We start from the raw sequence: 14679 nt of genomic DNA on the forward strand, positions 1-14679 counted from the left end.
GCTGGAGGGGCGGGGCCATGCGGCGGTAGTGACGCACTACGCAGGCCTGCCTCTCTCCTTTCTCTCCGGCGTGGCCGCCTTATCCCGCTGCTGCCGCCATGCCGGCCTACTTCCAGCGCCCGGAGAACGCCCTGAAAAGGGCGAACGGTAAGTGCCGCGGGGTCACATCCCCCTAGGTGGGTCCCGGAGCTCCCCGGGCAGGCTGTGGGGTGCGGATGGCCGCCGGGAGGGGGAGCTGGGCGCAGTATGGGGGCTCTGGCTGCGGGGTGCTGGGAGAGGGGCTCTGCAGGACGGGGGCGCCTGGGGAGGGGGGAGGATAGTGAGGGCTGCAGGGAGAGGTGGGCTGGTGGTCGGGGAAGCTGTGTGATCTCCCATACACAACAATGGAGGCTGCAGGGGAGACATATGGAAAGGAGATGGTGCAATATCGGGGAGACCCTAAAGGATAGGAGGGGTCACTTGGATTATTATATATGGGGGGAGGGGTCACTCAGGTTATTATAGGTATAATAGGGGAGGGGGGGGGGCACTGGGATTCATGTAAGGGGCAGATGTGTATAGAGGAAGGGGGGGGGGGGGGGGATCTAGGGTAACAGATGTATGAATAGGAGAAGGGGAGGCACTGAGGATAATGAATGGATGGGCCCATATGCAGCTAGCTTTTCCTTCTGAGTTTTCCCATTGGTGATATTTTCTCACCTTGGCCCGTATGCAATTCACTTCTGGGTGAATTTTTCACACCTTGTCATAAAATGCTTTGTAAGCCACCAGCAAGCAAGAACATATTCAAAATTATTCCGATAGTACTTTTTCACCAACTTTTAGGTACTTTTTTTGATTGTAAAATGCTTAAAAGTTATTTTAAAAATATGAGAAATTATCTCCTAGGAGGTAACTCAGAAGAAAAAGTCAATTGTATAAGGGCCCTTGTCAATCATTAATTCCTCATAAAATGCCAGCAAGCAAGAATATACTCAACAACATTTTGATAACACTTTTTGATTTTGCAATTGCAAAGATGAAACATTTTCTTCTAGGAGAAGACTCAGTAGAAAAAGTTCTATGGTCCATAGAGTGCTAGGGAAGTACAAGCTGTCCCCCATACTTACAAATGACTTTACTTTTAATGTTTCAGGCATACAAACAAGATTAAGTGCTTTTTATTTTTGTTATACTGTTGTATAAACTGTTTAGTTAAATTGCAAGCACATTGTAAACAACCAGAAAACAAAGTTTATGCTATATATATATGCCCAATCCAGAGTTGCCCAAAATGAAACAATGTATCAGTTTCCCTCTGCATAAAACATGATTCAGCTTACAGACAAATTTAACTTGCAAACAATTTCCCAGGACGGAACCTGTTTGTAAATAGGGAGCCGCTTAAAATCAAGGCAACGATAAGGTGGTCATACACGTTTGTTGTCGCAACATGGCTGCCTGATCCTAATTTTGATCGATTTCCGCACTGGTGAGAAAGTTCTTAAAAGGAGGTGGTCAGGTGTGTAGCAGTAGCAGCGTTGACTATTGGGACAGACCACCCCCATATCTAACATTTTTACCCCAGGAGTCATGCAGTGTGCCATTTTTGCACTCACCACCGGGCACACTCCTCCCATGTCTTCTATCCATTGACGTGGGGTTGCTTGTACCGTTGGTATGAACATTGTGACATGCTGTCTGGCCACAGGGTGGAGAAGACACAGGACAGGTGAGCTTAAAGAGGAACTCTTCTTAAAGTTAGTAGTAGGTAGAAAAAATAAAAATAGACATTGCAAAGTGTGAAGTAAAAAAAAAAAATAGATCAAGAAATGATTCTACTCACCGTGTAATTAGTTTGTTGTTAGATCCTCCGTTAGCTTACAGGTCAGCATCTTTATTGCTGTCAGTCATGAAAGATCCAGACAGCACAAAGTGTTATGTGCCCCCTAACCTGGTACCCATGCATTAAAGGACAACTGTAATGAGGTATATGGAGGCTGCCATATTTATTTCCTTTTAAGCAATACTAGTTCCCTGGCTATCCTGCTGATCCCTTGCCTCTAATACGTTTAGCCATAGCCCCTGAACAAGCGTATATTGGCAGATCTGACAAGATTTGCTGCATGCTTGTTTCTGGTGTAATTCAGATACTACTACAGCCAAATAGATCAGCTGGGCTGCCAGGTAACTGGTATTGTTTAAAAGGAAATACATATAGCAGCCTCCACAGCCCTCTAACTTCAGTTGTCCTTTAAACTAACGCCTCTCCAAACGCCCGCCGCTAGTGTCCAGGCACTCTTACATTTGTGCCCCACTCGCTGCTGGAGTATAGCAAGTGGTACATATGTGACATGACACATAACATTTAGCGACGGAGAAGGTGCCACGCGGCTGATTCCAGATATATTGTATTCTGAAGTCAATCGGGAATCGGCCTGCAGTGTATGGGCAGCCAACAGATTTCTCTCTGATCAGAGATCTGTCTCTTGGCTACCTTTTAGGACCCATTCACACTGGGGTGATTTGTGGGCCTTTTCCGCTGATTCCCAAATCGCTGGTGATCGCTAGCGCTTTGAAAAGCAATAGTGTAATTAAAAGTATATGGCAGTGATCTCACTTGCAGCGATTTCCACTAAACAAAACCGCAGTACATGCAGCGCGATTCAAATGTGAAAAAGAGCGGATCACAGTTGTTCAAAAATTGAGAAATTGTCCATTAAGAAATATTCAAAACCGCAAAATAAATCCCTGTCGCAAAAAGCTAAAAATGTTGTGATCCCCATTGTGAACGGAGCCTTAGGGCTAGTTCACCCTGCAGAGCTTTGTGGGGGAATTTGGGAACGTTGCTTATCGGCAGCAATCAGGAAAGCTACACTAATGTCATTAAAGGGAAGGTTCAGGCAGCGCTTAAAAAATAAATAAATATCCAAATCCACTTACCTGGGGCTTCCTCCAGCCCGTGGCAGGCAGGCTGTGCCCTCGGCGCCGCTCCGCAGGCTCCCGGTGGCGAGCCCGACCTGGCCAGGCCGGCTGCCAGGTCGGGCTTCTTCTGCGCTCCACAATGCGTGTCATTGGTGCGCGTTGACGTCATCCGACGTCCTCCGGGCTGTACTGCGCAGGCGCGGAAGGCTCTAGGGAATGTGAACGCTGCAGGAGCGCACACGGCTGAGCCACACATGTGCAGAAGACCTCGATTAGGGGCGGCTGACCGGATTATCAGCAGTCGTATCGCCAGTACGGAGGGGCCGAGGATGACGTCGTTGAGGGAAGTCAGTGTTCATGGGGCTGGTAGGTAGCCCCAGGTCAATATAAATAAATGCCAATGTACCATATCTGTTAAACTTTAATAGGCAACTGAAGTGAGAGAGATGTGGAGGCTGCCATATTTATTTACTTCTAAGCAATACCAGTTGCCTGGCTATCCTGCTGATCCTCTGCCTCTAATACTTTTCATCATAGACCCTGAACAAGCATGCAGCAGATCAGGTGTTTCTGACCTTATTGTCAGATCTGACAAGATTAGCTGCATTCTTGTTTCTGGTGTGATTCAGACACTATTATAGCCAAATCTATCAGCAGAACAGACAGGCAGCTAGTATTGTTTAAAAGGAGGTAAATATGGCAGCCACCATATCACTATCACTTCAGTTCCCCTTTAAATAAAAGCTTTAGAGCAATTTGCATTAATGCAGCCATTTAAAAGCCTAGATTGCAAACTTCCTGTTTAATGCCCAGTCATATTAAAGTTTGTGAAGTGTGAATGTGATTAGTCAGCTGAGTTGATTGACAAATGCTGTAGTTTCTTTGGGCACCATTAGAATATTAGCAGCAGTTGTTGGGGAAGTTGTGATTCTTTTCCCCAGAAGCCTGTTGTGTGTTGATAATGGTTGTACACCACCCTCTGGCAGCTGGCCTGTGTAGGGTTATCAGGGTTTGAATGGTGTGTCAGCACTCAGCAGCCTTCCTCAGTAGGGAAGAGTGTTATTTCCTCAGCGCCCCCTGCTGGAGGTCATACTGCTGGTATTCTGTGTGAAATAGAATCTGTGTACAGAAGACCTAACTAACACCAGATAGTTTTACAAACAAAATACCGATACTTAGAAAAGTGAACTCTTGCACTGGACGTAAGGAAAACAGAAATACACCCTGCATGTATTTAGAGAGTTTAGCCTGTCTAATTCACCCTCATCTGTGACTGTCTAGATTACCGGTAATATATATTGATGAAGAATGTTCGGAAATGGTCATTAAAGCGGAACTGCACTCAGAACTTCCACTCTGCTTTAAAAGATAAGAAACCGCATAATGACCTTTAAAGAAAAACATTTTTGTTATAGCTGATTCAAATCCTAAAATAAATCTTCAGTTTCAATGGAAGCAGACATATCGTTAACATCCTGTGCTTTCAAATGAGCTTATCTACCATCTATGCTGAGGCAGTCTGGTGACACCGGAGAGATCAAATTGCAATTTTTTATTAGACAAGGATAAGGGGGAATTAGACAGGCTAAACTCTCAAAATACATACACGATGCATTTCTCTGTTTTCCTTTTTCCCTGTGCAATAGTTTAGGCCCCCTTTAAGGGCTCATTCTTACTTTGTACAGCGCCACGAAATATGTTGGCGCTTTATAAATTAATAATAATAATTCCCACTAGGGGCGTTTTCGAACTTTTTTTTTTTAAGCGCAGGCTATTTTTAAAAACGTACACAAAACACTTGTGCAACGAATCTCTATGAGAAGGTTCGTATCAGCGCGGTCCGTGCGCTGTGCTTTCAGGAAAGCGGTGCCTGGACCATTTTTGGAGCGATTTTTTTGCCTCAATGGAAGGTATAGGAAAAACGCAATTGTATTCTTTTCCGGGTCAAAGAGTTCACTTCCTGACTTGCGTCAGTGAGTGAATGACAAAACTGCTCTGGAAAAGCGCTTTTACCAAAAAACGCAGCGTGCAGTGGAGCGCACTGGGGGGGGGGGGGGGGGGACGACACAAAACGATTGCGTTTGCAATTGCGATTTTAGATGTGAACGAGGCCTAATGGTTTGAGTATTATATACACATGCATGAGTCTCACATGATGTATGCCTCCATAGCTGTGTACTGTACCAAACTATACAAAGTCACAATCGCAATCATGAGTGGATTAATGTGGTTAAAGCAGATCCAAGATGAAACACTAACTATAACAAGTAACTTGTCTATATATCTTATCTAAAGTTTAGATAGTTTACACAGCAAATCTAGCTGCAAACAAATGATTATTTCTTCCTGTGATACAATGACAGCAGCCATGTTGTTTGTAAACATTACACAGAGGCAGGCTTATCTGTATCTTGATCACTAAGCCTGTGAAAAAAACCTAATCCCCGTCCTTCCCTCTGCCTCTGAAATCAATGGCTAGTAACCCCTCCTCCTCCTGCCCAGACTGAGCTCCCATGAGCCCTTGCTACTGCCAAGGCTCTCTGAAAACCTGTGGGTATGGTTTATTTAGTTTATAGGGAATTAGAGTATTAAAACAAAAAAGTATTTGGCTTGAGGAACGCCCTATAAACAATAGGAAAGGAACACAATTATGCAATGAGTAAAAGTTCACCTCGGATCCACTTTAAATCATTCCCAGCTGATTTTCATTCGAAGAAATATACTGTTTATGATCTTGGCAACCATGGCACCTGCCTTAGGCCTGGAAGGCGCTAGGAGCGCTTTTCTGAGCACTTTGGGATTTGAAAAGCTCTTGCTAATGTAATGCTATGGGTGTCATCCCACTTGTGCAATGTGATTTTATAAAAATCCCCCATAGCATTGCATTAGCAAAAGCTTTTTCAAAACACTAGTGATTAGAAAAGGCTCCTGAAGGGTTTGATTCCTCTGTATTGTGGCAGAATTGAGGATGTCTTTACATAGACTCTCCTCTGATGCCATATTATATGTCTGGAGGGTGGGGGGTACATTTTAATGGACAGCTGAAGTGAGAGGTATATGGGGGCTGCCATATTGATTTCCTTTTAAGCAGTGCCAGTTGCCTGGCTATCCTGCTGATCCACTTTCTCTAACACTATTAGCCACGGACCCTGGACAAGCATGCAGCAGGTCAGGGGTTTCTGACAATTTCGTCAAATCTGACAAGATTAGCTGCATGCTTGTTTCTGGTTGTATTCAGGCACTACTGCAGCCAAATAAATCAGCAGGACAGCCAGGCAACTGGGATTGCGTGAAAGAAAATAAACATGGCAGCCTCCATATACCTCTCACTTTAATTGTCCTTTTAATTGTCCTTTAAAGGGAACCTAAACTGAGAAGGATATGGATTTTTCCTTTTAAAATAATACCAGTTACCTGAATCACCTGCTGATCCTGTGTACTTTTAGCCACAGCCCCTGAACAAGCATGCAGATCAGGTGCTCTGACTGAAGTCTGACTGGATTAGCTGCATGCTTGTTTCAGGGTGTGATTCAGCCACTATTGCAGCCACAGAGATCAGCAGGACTGCCAGGCAACTGGTATTGTTTAACAAGAAACATCCATATCACTCTCAGTTAAGGTTCCCTTTAAGGTGTGTGTGTGTGTGTGTGTGTGTGTGTGTGTGTGTGTGTGTGTGTGTGTGTGTGTGTGTGTGTGTGTGTGTGTGTGTGTGTGTGTGTGTGTGTGTGTGTGTGTGTGTGTGTGTGTGTGTTTTTACTGGGTTGGGCATACATCTCTGCATATGGTATGCCTGTTGTGTGTGATCTCCAGGCATTGTCACCTAATAGGTCCGCAGTAAGCTCTACCCATGTAGTCCGGTTGTACATCTATCCTAAGAAGTTCTGCTCATAAAAACTGTTGACACGCTTTGCTTAGAGAACGATGCTGCCTGACTGATCTGTCCTCATGCCTACAGCTCAATCTTGAATTTGTCTTTGCAGAATTTCTTGAGGTTGGGAAGAAGCAGCCAGCTTTGGATGTTTTGTACGATGTCATCAAGAGTAAAAAGCACCGAACATGGCAGAAAATACACGAGCCTATTATGCTCAAGTACCTGGAGCTATGTGTGGACCTCCGCAAGAGCCACCTGGCCAAAGAAGGACTCTACCAGTACAAAAATATCTGCCAGCAGGTAAGACAAGACACAGAACATTTATTTTACTCTTTACTCCTGGTAGACTCAAAGCACCAGAGCTGCAGCCACTAGGATGCGCTCTATAGACAGTAAGGGAGTCTTGCCCAAGCTCCTTACTGACTAGGTGCTGGCTTACTGGACAAGAAGAGCCAGATATGAACCCTGGTCTCATGTGTCAGAGGAAGAGCCCCTAACCAGTACACTATCAACCTAAGATGACTCTCTTGGGGTCCTGTGGGTTCTGTACAATGCAGGCCTGGAAGTAGCATTGCCTATTAGTGTTGTTCAAATCCATATATCTTTATTCAGAAACCTGGATAATGCAGAACAGTTCTGCACCATTACGAGCGGAGAGCGTCGCATAGTAAATTACCTTTACCTGAAAGAATTGTTTGTGAATATTCTAGATAACAATTCATGGTATAAAAAAAACTTTTCCTTGAGCTTAGAAGCATTATTTACACCAAAATAAATTGTCGCCCAAAATAATTTCAAGAAATTAGTCATGTTACATTACTTTTTGCTAGGGCAGTAACTTTTTGCCAAACAAATAGCTGGGCCCTGTGTACATGTGGCTTCAGTAAGTTAAGCTCACACTGCCCCCTTGTGGTTTCCCAGTTATCCTCTGTCTAGGGCCAGGCCCTGCTAATTATATGAAGCCTCATGTGACTGTCCTCTGTGTGCCCCTCTGCAGTAAATGTGTCACATCAGCAGTTAGGCTTCACTGAGGGCCTCCCATGATTACAAGGGACTGCAGGCCTTCACAGCTGTCACACACTCTTTATACGCTAAGTTAAAAACATTGAAAATGGATTTTTCATAGCTTTCTCAGGCTTAATATGGTTGACATGGATGAAAACTTCATATGCATATAAATAAATGCATAGTTACAAGTGATGGAAAAAGCTTTACAAGAACAAAGCGGAATGTTTACTCAGATTTATAGAAATATTAAAAGCCTATTCATATTAAGGCACAAAATAGAAAACTCACATTGGGGAGTTGTTATTGATTTATAAAGCACCTACATATGTCATGATGATCCGTATATATTTATAGAATTTAAATAAAATGTTACCTCATGGCTAGCATCATTGTTTAAATCATTTTTAGGGAATATCTTTATAAATAATAAAAGCCTTGCTGAGAATCCCCTATGAAGAGATGGACTAGTCCCAAACCTGTCACTTCTGTCAGATTTCTACTGCCTACTGTAAGTGACAGCAACACAGGAGAAAAGTAATTTATGGCTCATTTTACTCTGGAAGAAACTTCTTATTTGTATAGGTTTGCACATATTTAAAATTTTACAGTTTTTCGCTGTAGTGCCCCTTTAGGACACGCCTAAGGTCTGCTCTGGGGTGGTGTGACCATAGGTACACTGCATATGTCGCCTATATGGACCCCTGTGACCTCAGCATCCCCACAAGTTTAGTGGTACGAAACTCAAAAATACTATTTTGCTCAAGCATTAAACACAGCTAAAGGCCCATACATGCCCCACCCCTCCACATGCACACTTGTCTGAAATAGACTGGTGGGTGTTAATGAACTCTGTGGGCAGACAGACCGGCATGGGTACAGTGACACATTCATTGTCCCTCTGCCCCCACATAGTAAAATACGTGTTGTCAGCCAGGGGCTGATGTGTATTTACAGCATCATGAATGCTGTGTTTGCCAGCAGGAATCTGTCCGATATGGTCGACAGAGCTCAGCTACATACCCCCCCCCCCCCCCCCATTCCCCGTAGGTATGTAACTGCCAACAGCAGAAACCAGTAAAAACCTTATGAGGTCCTCTAGGGCAGAAAATGTTCTCGTGGTACTGTGCTCAGTATAATCTGAGCTCTACCTGCAAGTACGGGAAATTATACCTGCTCTTTTCCATATTTTTACACAGGTTAATATCAAGTCTCTGGAAGATGTGGTTCGGGCCTACCTGAAGTTGGCAGAGGAGAGGACAGAGGCTGCCAAGGAGTCCTCCCAGCAGATGGTTCTGGACATTGAGGATCTGGACAACATACAGACTCCAGAAAGGTAAATACACTTTGCTTTACTTGAAAAAAACAAAAACTTCTTATATCTTATAATTTCCGTGAAGACGGATGTCTGTGGCTTGAGTTGACCACTTGATTTGTGATTACAGTGTCCTCTTGAGCGCTGTGAGTGGGGAAGATACTCAGGACCGTACAGACCGCCTGCTCCTCACGCCATGGGTGAAATTCCTCTGGGAGTCTTACAGGCAGTGCCTGGATCTTCTGAGGAACAACTCCAAGGTGGAACGACTGTATCATGACATTGCCCAGCAGGGTGAGCAGAGCTCGTTGTTTTCTTTTGATGTGCTGGTGACTTGTGGTCCTTAAAGATTATCATCTGGGTCTATTTATTCATTTGCAGCTTTCAAGTTTTGTCTGCTCTACACCCGAAAGGCTGAGTTCCGGAAACTGTGCGACAATCTTAGGATGCATCTGGGTCAGATTCAGCGACATCATAATCAGAGCACAGCCATCAACCTGAACAACCCGGAGAGCCAGTCCATGCACCTGGAGACCCGGCTGGTTCAGCTGGATAGTGCCATTAGCATGGAGCTTTGGCAGGTGGGTTAAGCTTAATGGCAGTGGCGGACACAATTTAATTATTACGCAGTCTTTGTTTACCCCTGAACCTTACCCATTGATATCTGATCACAATGGGCATGATTCACAAATCTTTTTCACCTGTTTTCACCTTATCTTTTACATTTTTATGCTCCTAAATAGCAAAAATATAATTAAGGTAAGAAAAGTAATATTGAAATGAAGTTAATCAGGAACAACTTACTTTCAGTGATTATTTTGCTTGTAAATATGCTGAAAGGTTATTTTTATCAATTATATAAATAAGTCCTTTATAAGAAGAGGCTCTTCTTTACTCCATTCGTCCCGTCCCAGTGATCTGCTCAAGGCACCCTCTGTCCACTCCACCCCTAAATTGTCCAAAGTACTTCTGCCAACTGCCTCTCGGAGCCTCGCTCTTAGTTGCGCCTCTCGGAGCCTCGCTCTTAGTTGCGCCTCTCGGAGCCTCGCTCTTAGTTGCGCCTCTCGGAGCCTCGCTCTTAGTTGTGCCTCTCGGAGCCTCGCTCTTAGTTGCGCCTCTCGGAGCCTCGCTCTTAGTTGCGCCTCTCGGAGCCTCGCTCTTAGTTGCGCCTCTCGGAGCCTCGCTCTTAGTTGCTCCTCTCGGAGCCTCGCTCTTAGTTGCGCCTCTCGGAGCCTCGCTCTTAGTTGCGCCTCTCGGAGCCTCGCTCTTAGTTGCGCCTCTCGGAGCCTCGCTCTTAGTTGCGCCTCTCGGAGCCTCGCTCTTAGTTGCGCCTCTCGGAGCCTCGCTCTTAGTTGCGCCTCTCGGAGCCTCGCTCTTAGTTGCGCCTCTCGGGGGTTTCGTTTCGCATCTGGGAGCCTCGCTTAGTTGCGCCTCTCGGGGCCTTAGCTGCACTCTGTCAAGTACTTTTCAGGACTTATGATATACTCTCTTCTGAGCGCCTTCTTCTTCTTTTCCTGAACAATTTAATTTTTTTAGTGTTATTTTGAATACCACTTTAAATGTTTTACAGGAAGCTTTCAAAGCTGTTGAGGATATCCATGGTCTGTTCGCCTTGTCTAAGAAGCCACCAAAGCCTCAACTGATGGCCAATTACTACAACAAGGTTTCTACGGTGTTCTGGAAGTCGGGGAACGCGCTTTTTCATGCCTCTACACTACACCGCCTTTACCATCTCTCCAGAGAAATGCGGAAGAATCTGACACCAGAGGAGACGCAGAGGTTGGTCCCTGCAGGCTTGTCACAATGTATCTGTTCATATGGCAATGTGGAGGGAAATTAGCTTTGCGGTTTCCGTGTTTTACTTTTTGGCCAATCACCTATCAGTCTGTGTTGTGCGGTCAGTTACTATCTATGCTGGTGTGCTCTGTTCCTGATCATCGCTGTGCGATGATACACACACACACCACACACATGCACTCCTTCTCTGCCTGCTCTTTCTGAAGTAGGCAGTGGGGCAATAAAAGCCTCCAACAAACATTTAAATGTAAAAAAAAAAAAGTAGAATGAAATAGAATTAGTAATGAGCCTTATTGTTAGCATGCCTTTTTAATGTGCTGTTAAGATGCCCTGGGAGCTAAAATTGCTGCTCGGTTCACTTTAATTAACAAGCCTATCTTGTCTCTCTGGGAAATGCTCCTCTTTGGCAGTGGAATTTTACCAGCAAGAAGAGTACACGCCATTCTACAATTCTGTGCCTGTGTCTTCCTAATTGCCTTTCTTAATCACCTCCTATTCTGCCACCACATTTTCTTCTTTGGTTGCATGTTTGCTGCATCCGTGGTTTTCTTTAGCTTGAGTTGCTTCACTCTCTTCTTTTGTCTCTCTCTTCCAGAATGTCAACTAGAGTCCTCCTGGCCACACTGTCAATTCCCATAACTCCGGAGCGAACTGATATCGCCCGTCTCCTGGACATGGACGGTATTATTGTGGAGAAACAGCGCCGTCTGGCCACATTACTGGGACTGCAATCACCGCCCAACCGTGTTGGTCTCATAAATGACATGGTGAGAAATTTTAGGCTAGAGCCTCATTCACTTTTTTTATGTATTTTTATTTGCTAATTGGGAGAGTAGCAAGGTTTGTTCAGCCACTGGCTGCATCAGGTGGTACAAAGTTACCAGTGTGCAGCAAGTGTCGAGTTTTGTTGAAATCAAAATCAAGTGCTGGTAGGTGGTGAAATGATTTATGATGTGGAGGAATCGATCATTTGTTGGACTGGGGCTCTGTTGATCAGTGAGTGGTTAGCACAAGGCTCTAAATAAATTAGTTCCATTGCATCTCTTTGGTTAATTGCATGGAATGGGTAAAAGGATGCATGCTCTGCTGGTCAGTTTTAACATTGGGTGGGGGGGTTCACCCTTACGTTCACGGAAAACTACCAAAGTTTTCTGCAAGCGATCTTTTATCTTTAATGTGTGTTTTAACGCATGTCATTCAGGTAATCTGTAATGCATTATGACTGCATTACAGGTGAAACTCAAAAAAATTAGAATATTGTACAAAAGTCCATTTAAATCAACTTAAAAGGTGCAACTAATATTTGAAATAGGAACCCTTTGCAGGTGTTGGATGAATTTGCTCATTAGTCATCTGACACTCTGAGCCTGGAATATTGAACATTTTCACAATATTCTAATGGTCTGAGATTTTGGGGTTCTCATAAGCTGTAAGTCGTCATCATCATCATCATCCTCATCAAAATTATACCAAATAAAGGCTTGAAATGATCTCATTTTGCATGTAATGAGTCTATTTCATACATTAGTTTCTCCTTTCAAGCTGAATTACTAAAATTAATTTTTGCACGATAGTCACTTTTTTTGTTTCACCTGTTAATCATATATATTGTAAGTAGATTTGACCTCTAAAGTAATTAATCTTGTCTCATGACATTAATTATGAATAGCAGTTGTTAAGATGGTCAGATTAGCCCATGTGCAGTATGTTATCAGTTAGTAATGTATGCTTTACCATGGTCTCTGCTTGTTTTTGTCCGTATACACTGTGTGGTATGATTCATAAGACTCGCAGGAACTTAGGCCTGTGATTTTGGCTTAGAGAAAACATTTGCTATAGACTGTTCTGTGTTCCAGGTCCGGTTTAACGTTCTCCAGCATGTGGTTCCAGAGGTGAAGGAGTTATACAACTGGTTGGAGGTGGAATTTCACCCTCTGAAGCTCTGTACTCGCGTCACTAAGGTAGATATATTGAATTCTGGTATTTTAATTACCGGTAGTTCATTTTTCTTTTTTTGTAGGTTTCTTGTTACATTTCTTGTCTCTCTATATAAACAGGTCCTGGACTGGGTGAAGGAGCAGGCTGAGAAGGAGCCAGAACTTCAGCAGTACGTTCTACAACTGCAGAACAACACTATTCTGCGCCTACTGCAGCAGGTAACAGACATTTCATGTTTTAGTTGTAGAAGGGCTGGATTTATGCAAAGGCCACATAGGCTGTGGCTTGGGGGGGGGGGGCAGCCATATATGGAAGTGGGGGTTGCTGTAAAACAAGCATTCCGCCTGGTAAGTTGTTACAGATGGTTGCTCCTTGCAGTTTTGAAGCTGGGGGTTGATTGCCACTTACCGTAATTGCTTTATATGCAAATTGATGCCATCTGGTTAGGTGGTTGTGCAATAATTCCCCATACACACTCTCAACATCGGTCTTTTATGCAGCACAACTATCAAACAACTTTTTGTCGTGAAACAACTTGAAACGGCCCCAAAAGTTGTTTGCTATTGTTCGAACAACTGATAGACGTCAATCCGGTGGTTGGATTGACGTCTTATCAGTTTGAACAATAGCAAACTTTTTTGGTTGTTTCAACTCGTTTCACAACAAAAAGTTGTTTGACAATTGTGCTGCATAAAAGACCACTGTTGAGCGTGTGTATGGGGCTTAAGGCCATCAGGTTGTCAGTAGTTGTAAACTGTAGCATGTTATGTCTGGCTGTGTCAGAAATATATCTTAAGGACTCGTTCACATTACATGCGTTGCTGTCCGGATTTCGGCAATGCGTGCGGAAGGCAGAAAAGCACGACATCAGAAGTGCATAGACTGCACTGTCTGATGTTCACACTGCATGCGTTGCGGACCAATGCGGTCCGTGAAAGCATGCTGCATGTGTTTTTTGCCCAAACGCATGGCTATCACATTCACTTCAGTCTGCAGAACTCGTTGTGCTGTAAATTCTTGGAATGCTTTTCTCTCTCCCTGCTAACAGAAAATATAAACTGAAAGCAGAAGTCCTCTGTAGTCTCACACTGCCCCAGTGACAAGTGGCCACAAATACTCATTACAGCAGTATTTTTTAGTAGCAAGCAAATGTAACAAAATGTCTTGCTTAAAGTGAACCAGAGGAGCACCCTCATGTGTTTTACCGTATATATCGGGAACATTAGAGAAAACACCTACCCTGCCGTTTCATCCTTCACTGCTCAGCCTGCTTGTCTACAGCCCTGATAGAATCCCCCACTGAGCTTAGTCTGGCTTTGCTCAGGAATCATCATAGCTGAGTCATTATAGCAGAGCCAGAAGGGGGGCAGGCTTGGGATTGAAGACCTCAGAGAAGACAGACTCAGCTATGATTCCTGAGCAAAGCCAGACTGAATGCTCAGTGAGGGATTTTATAAAAATGTAATAAAAAATGTCTAGAATGTGAACAAGGCTTTAGGCCTCTTTCACATCTACAACGCGTGCAGGAACCGTTCTCCTGCACGCGTTGAATAGCCTGCGGTGTGTCGTCGGGAATCTGTGGTGTAATGCAATCAGTGGCGGTAGCAATGAATTGAACCCGATGGGAAACCGCTGGCTCCCGGTGTTTCAATGCTCCCGGGTGCGTCGAACCGAAATGCAGCATCGGGTGTGAAAGGTAAAATTAGTCTATGGACTTTCATTTCACCTTGGTTAACGCAAAGAATTGCCTTTGCATTGCAACGCAGGAAAAGGGCTCTGGTGTGAAAGAGCCCTAACAGTTGCCTGCCTTCTGCTTAGGTAAGGGTAAATGGGGTGATTCATTGACAAG

At 44.2% G+C, this 14679-nt stretch overlaps 1 protein-coding gene across 2 annotated transcripts in view; it reads left to right on the forward strand.

The window, feature by feature from the left end:
* The first annotated feature begins 38 nt into the window (after positions 1-38).
* Positions 39-14679, forward strand: part of EIF3A (eukaryotic translation initiation factor 3 subunit A) — a 48796-nt gene continuing 34155 nt past the window's right edge. For both annotated transcript variants that reach the window (XM_068255495.1, XM_068255496.1), the window contains exons 1-9: positions 39-147; positions 6885-7075; positions 8980-9116; positions 9226-9389; positions 9477-9676; positions 10666-10874; positions 11488-11659; positions 12749-12853; positions 12950-13048. In XM_068255495.1, coding sequence (XP_068111596.1) covers positions 99-147; positions 6885-7075; positions 8980-9116; positions 9226-9389; positions 9477-9676; positions 10666-10874; positions 11488-11659; positions 12749-12853; positions 12950-13048 — 1326 coding nt within the window. In that variant the 5' untranslated portion in view covers positions 39-98. The remainder of the gene's footprint in view (positions 148-6884; positions 7076-8979; positions 9117-9225; positions 9390-9476; positions 9677-10665; positions 10875-11487; positions 11660-12748; positions 12854-12949; positions 13049-14679) is intronic.

The sequence above is a fragment of the Hyperolius riggenbachi genome, chromosome 10 (genome assembly GCF_040937935.1).
Source record: "Hyperolius riggenbachi isolate aHypRig1 chromosome 10, aHypRig1.pri, whole genome shotgun sequence".
Taxonomy (NCBI): Eukaryota; Metazoa; Chordata; class Amphibia; order Anura; family Hyperoliidae; genus Hyperolius; species Hyperolius riggenbachi.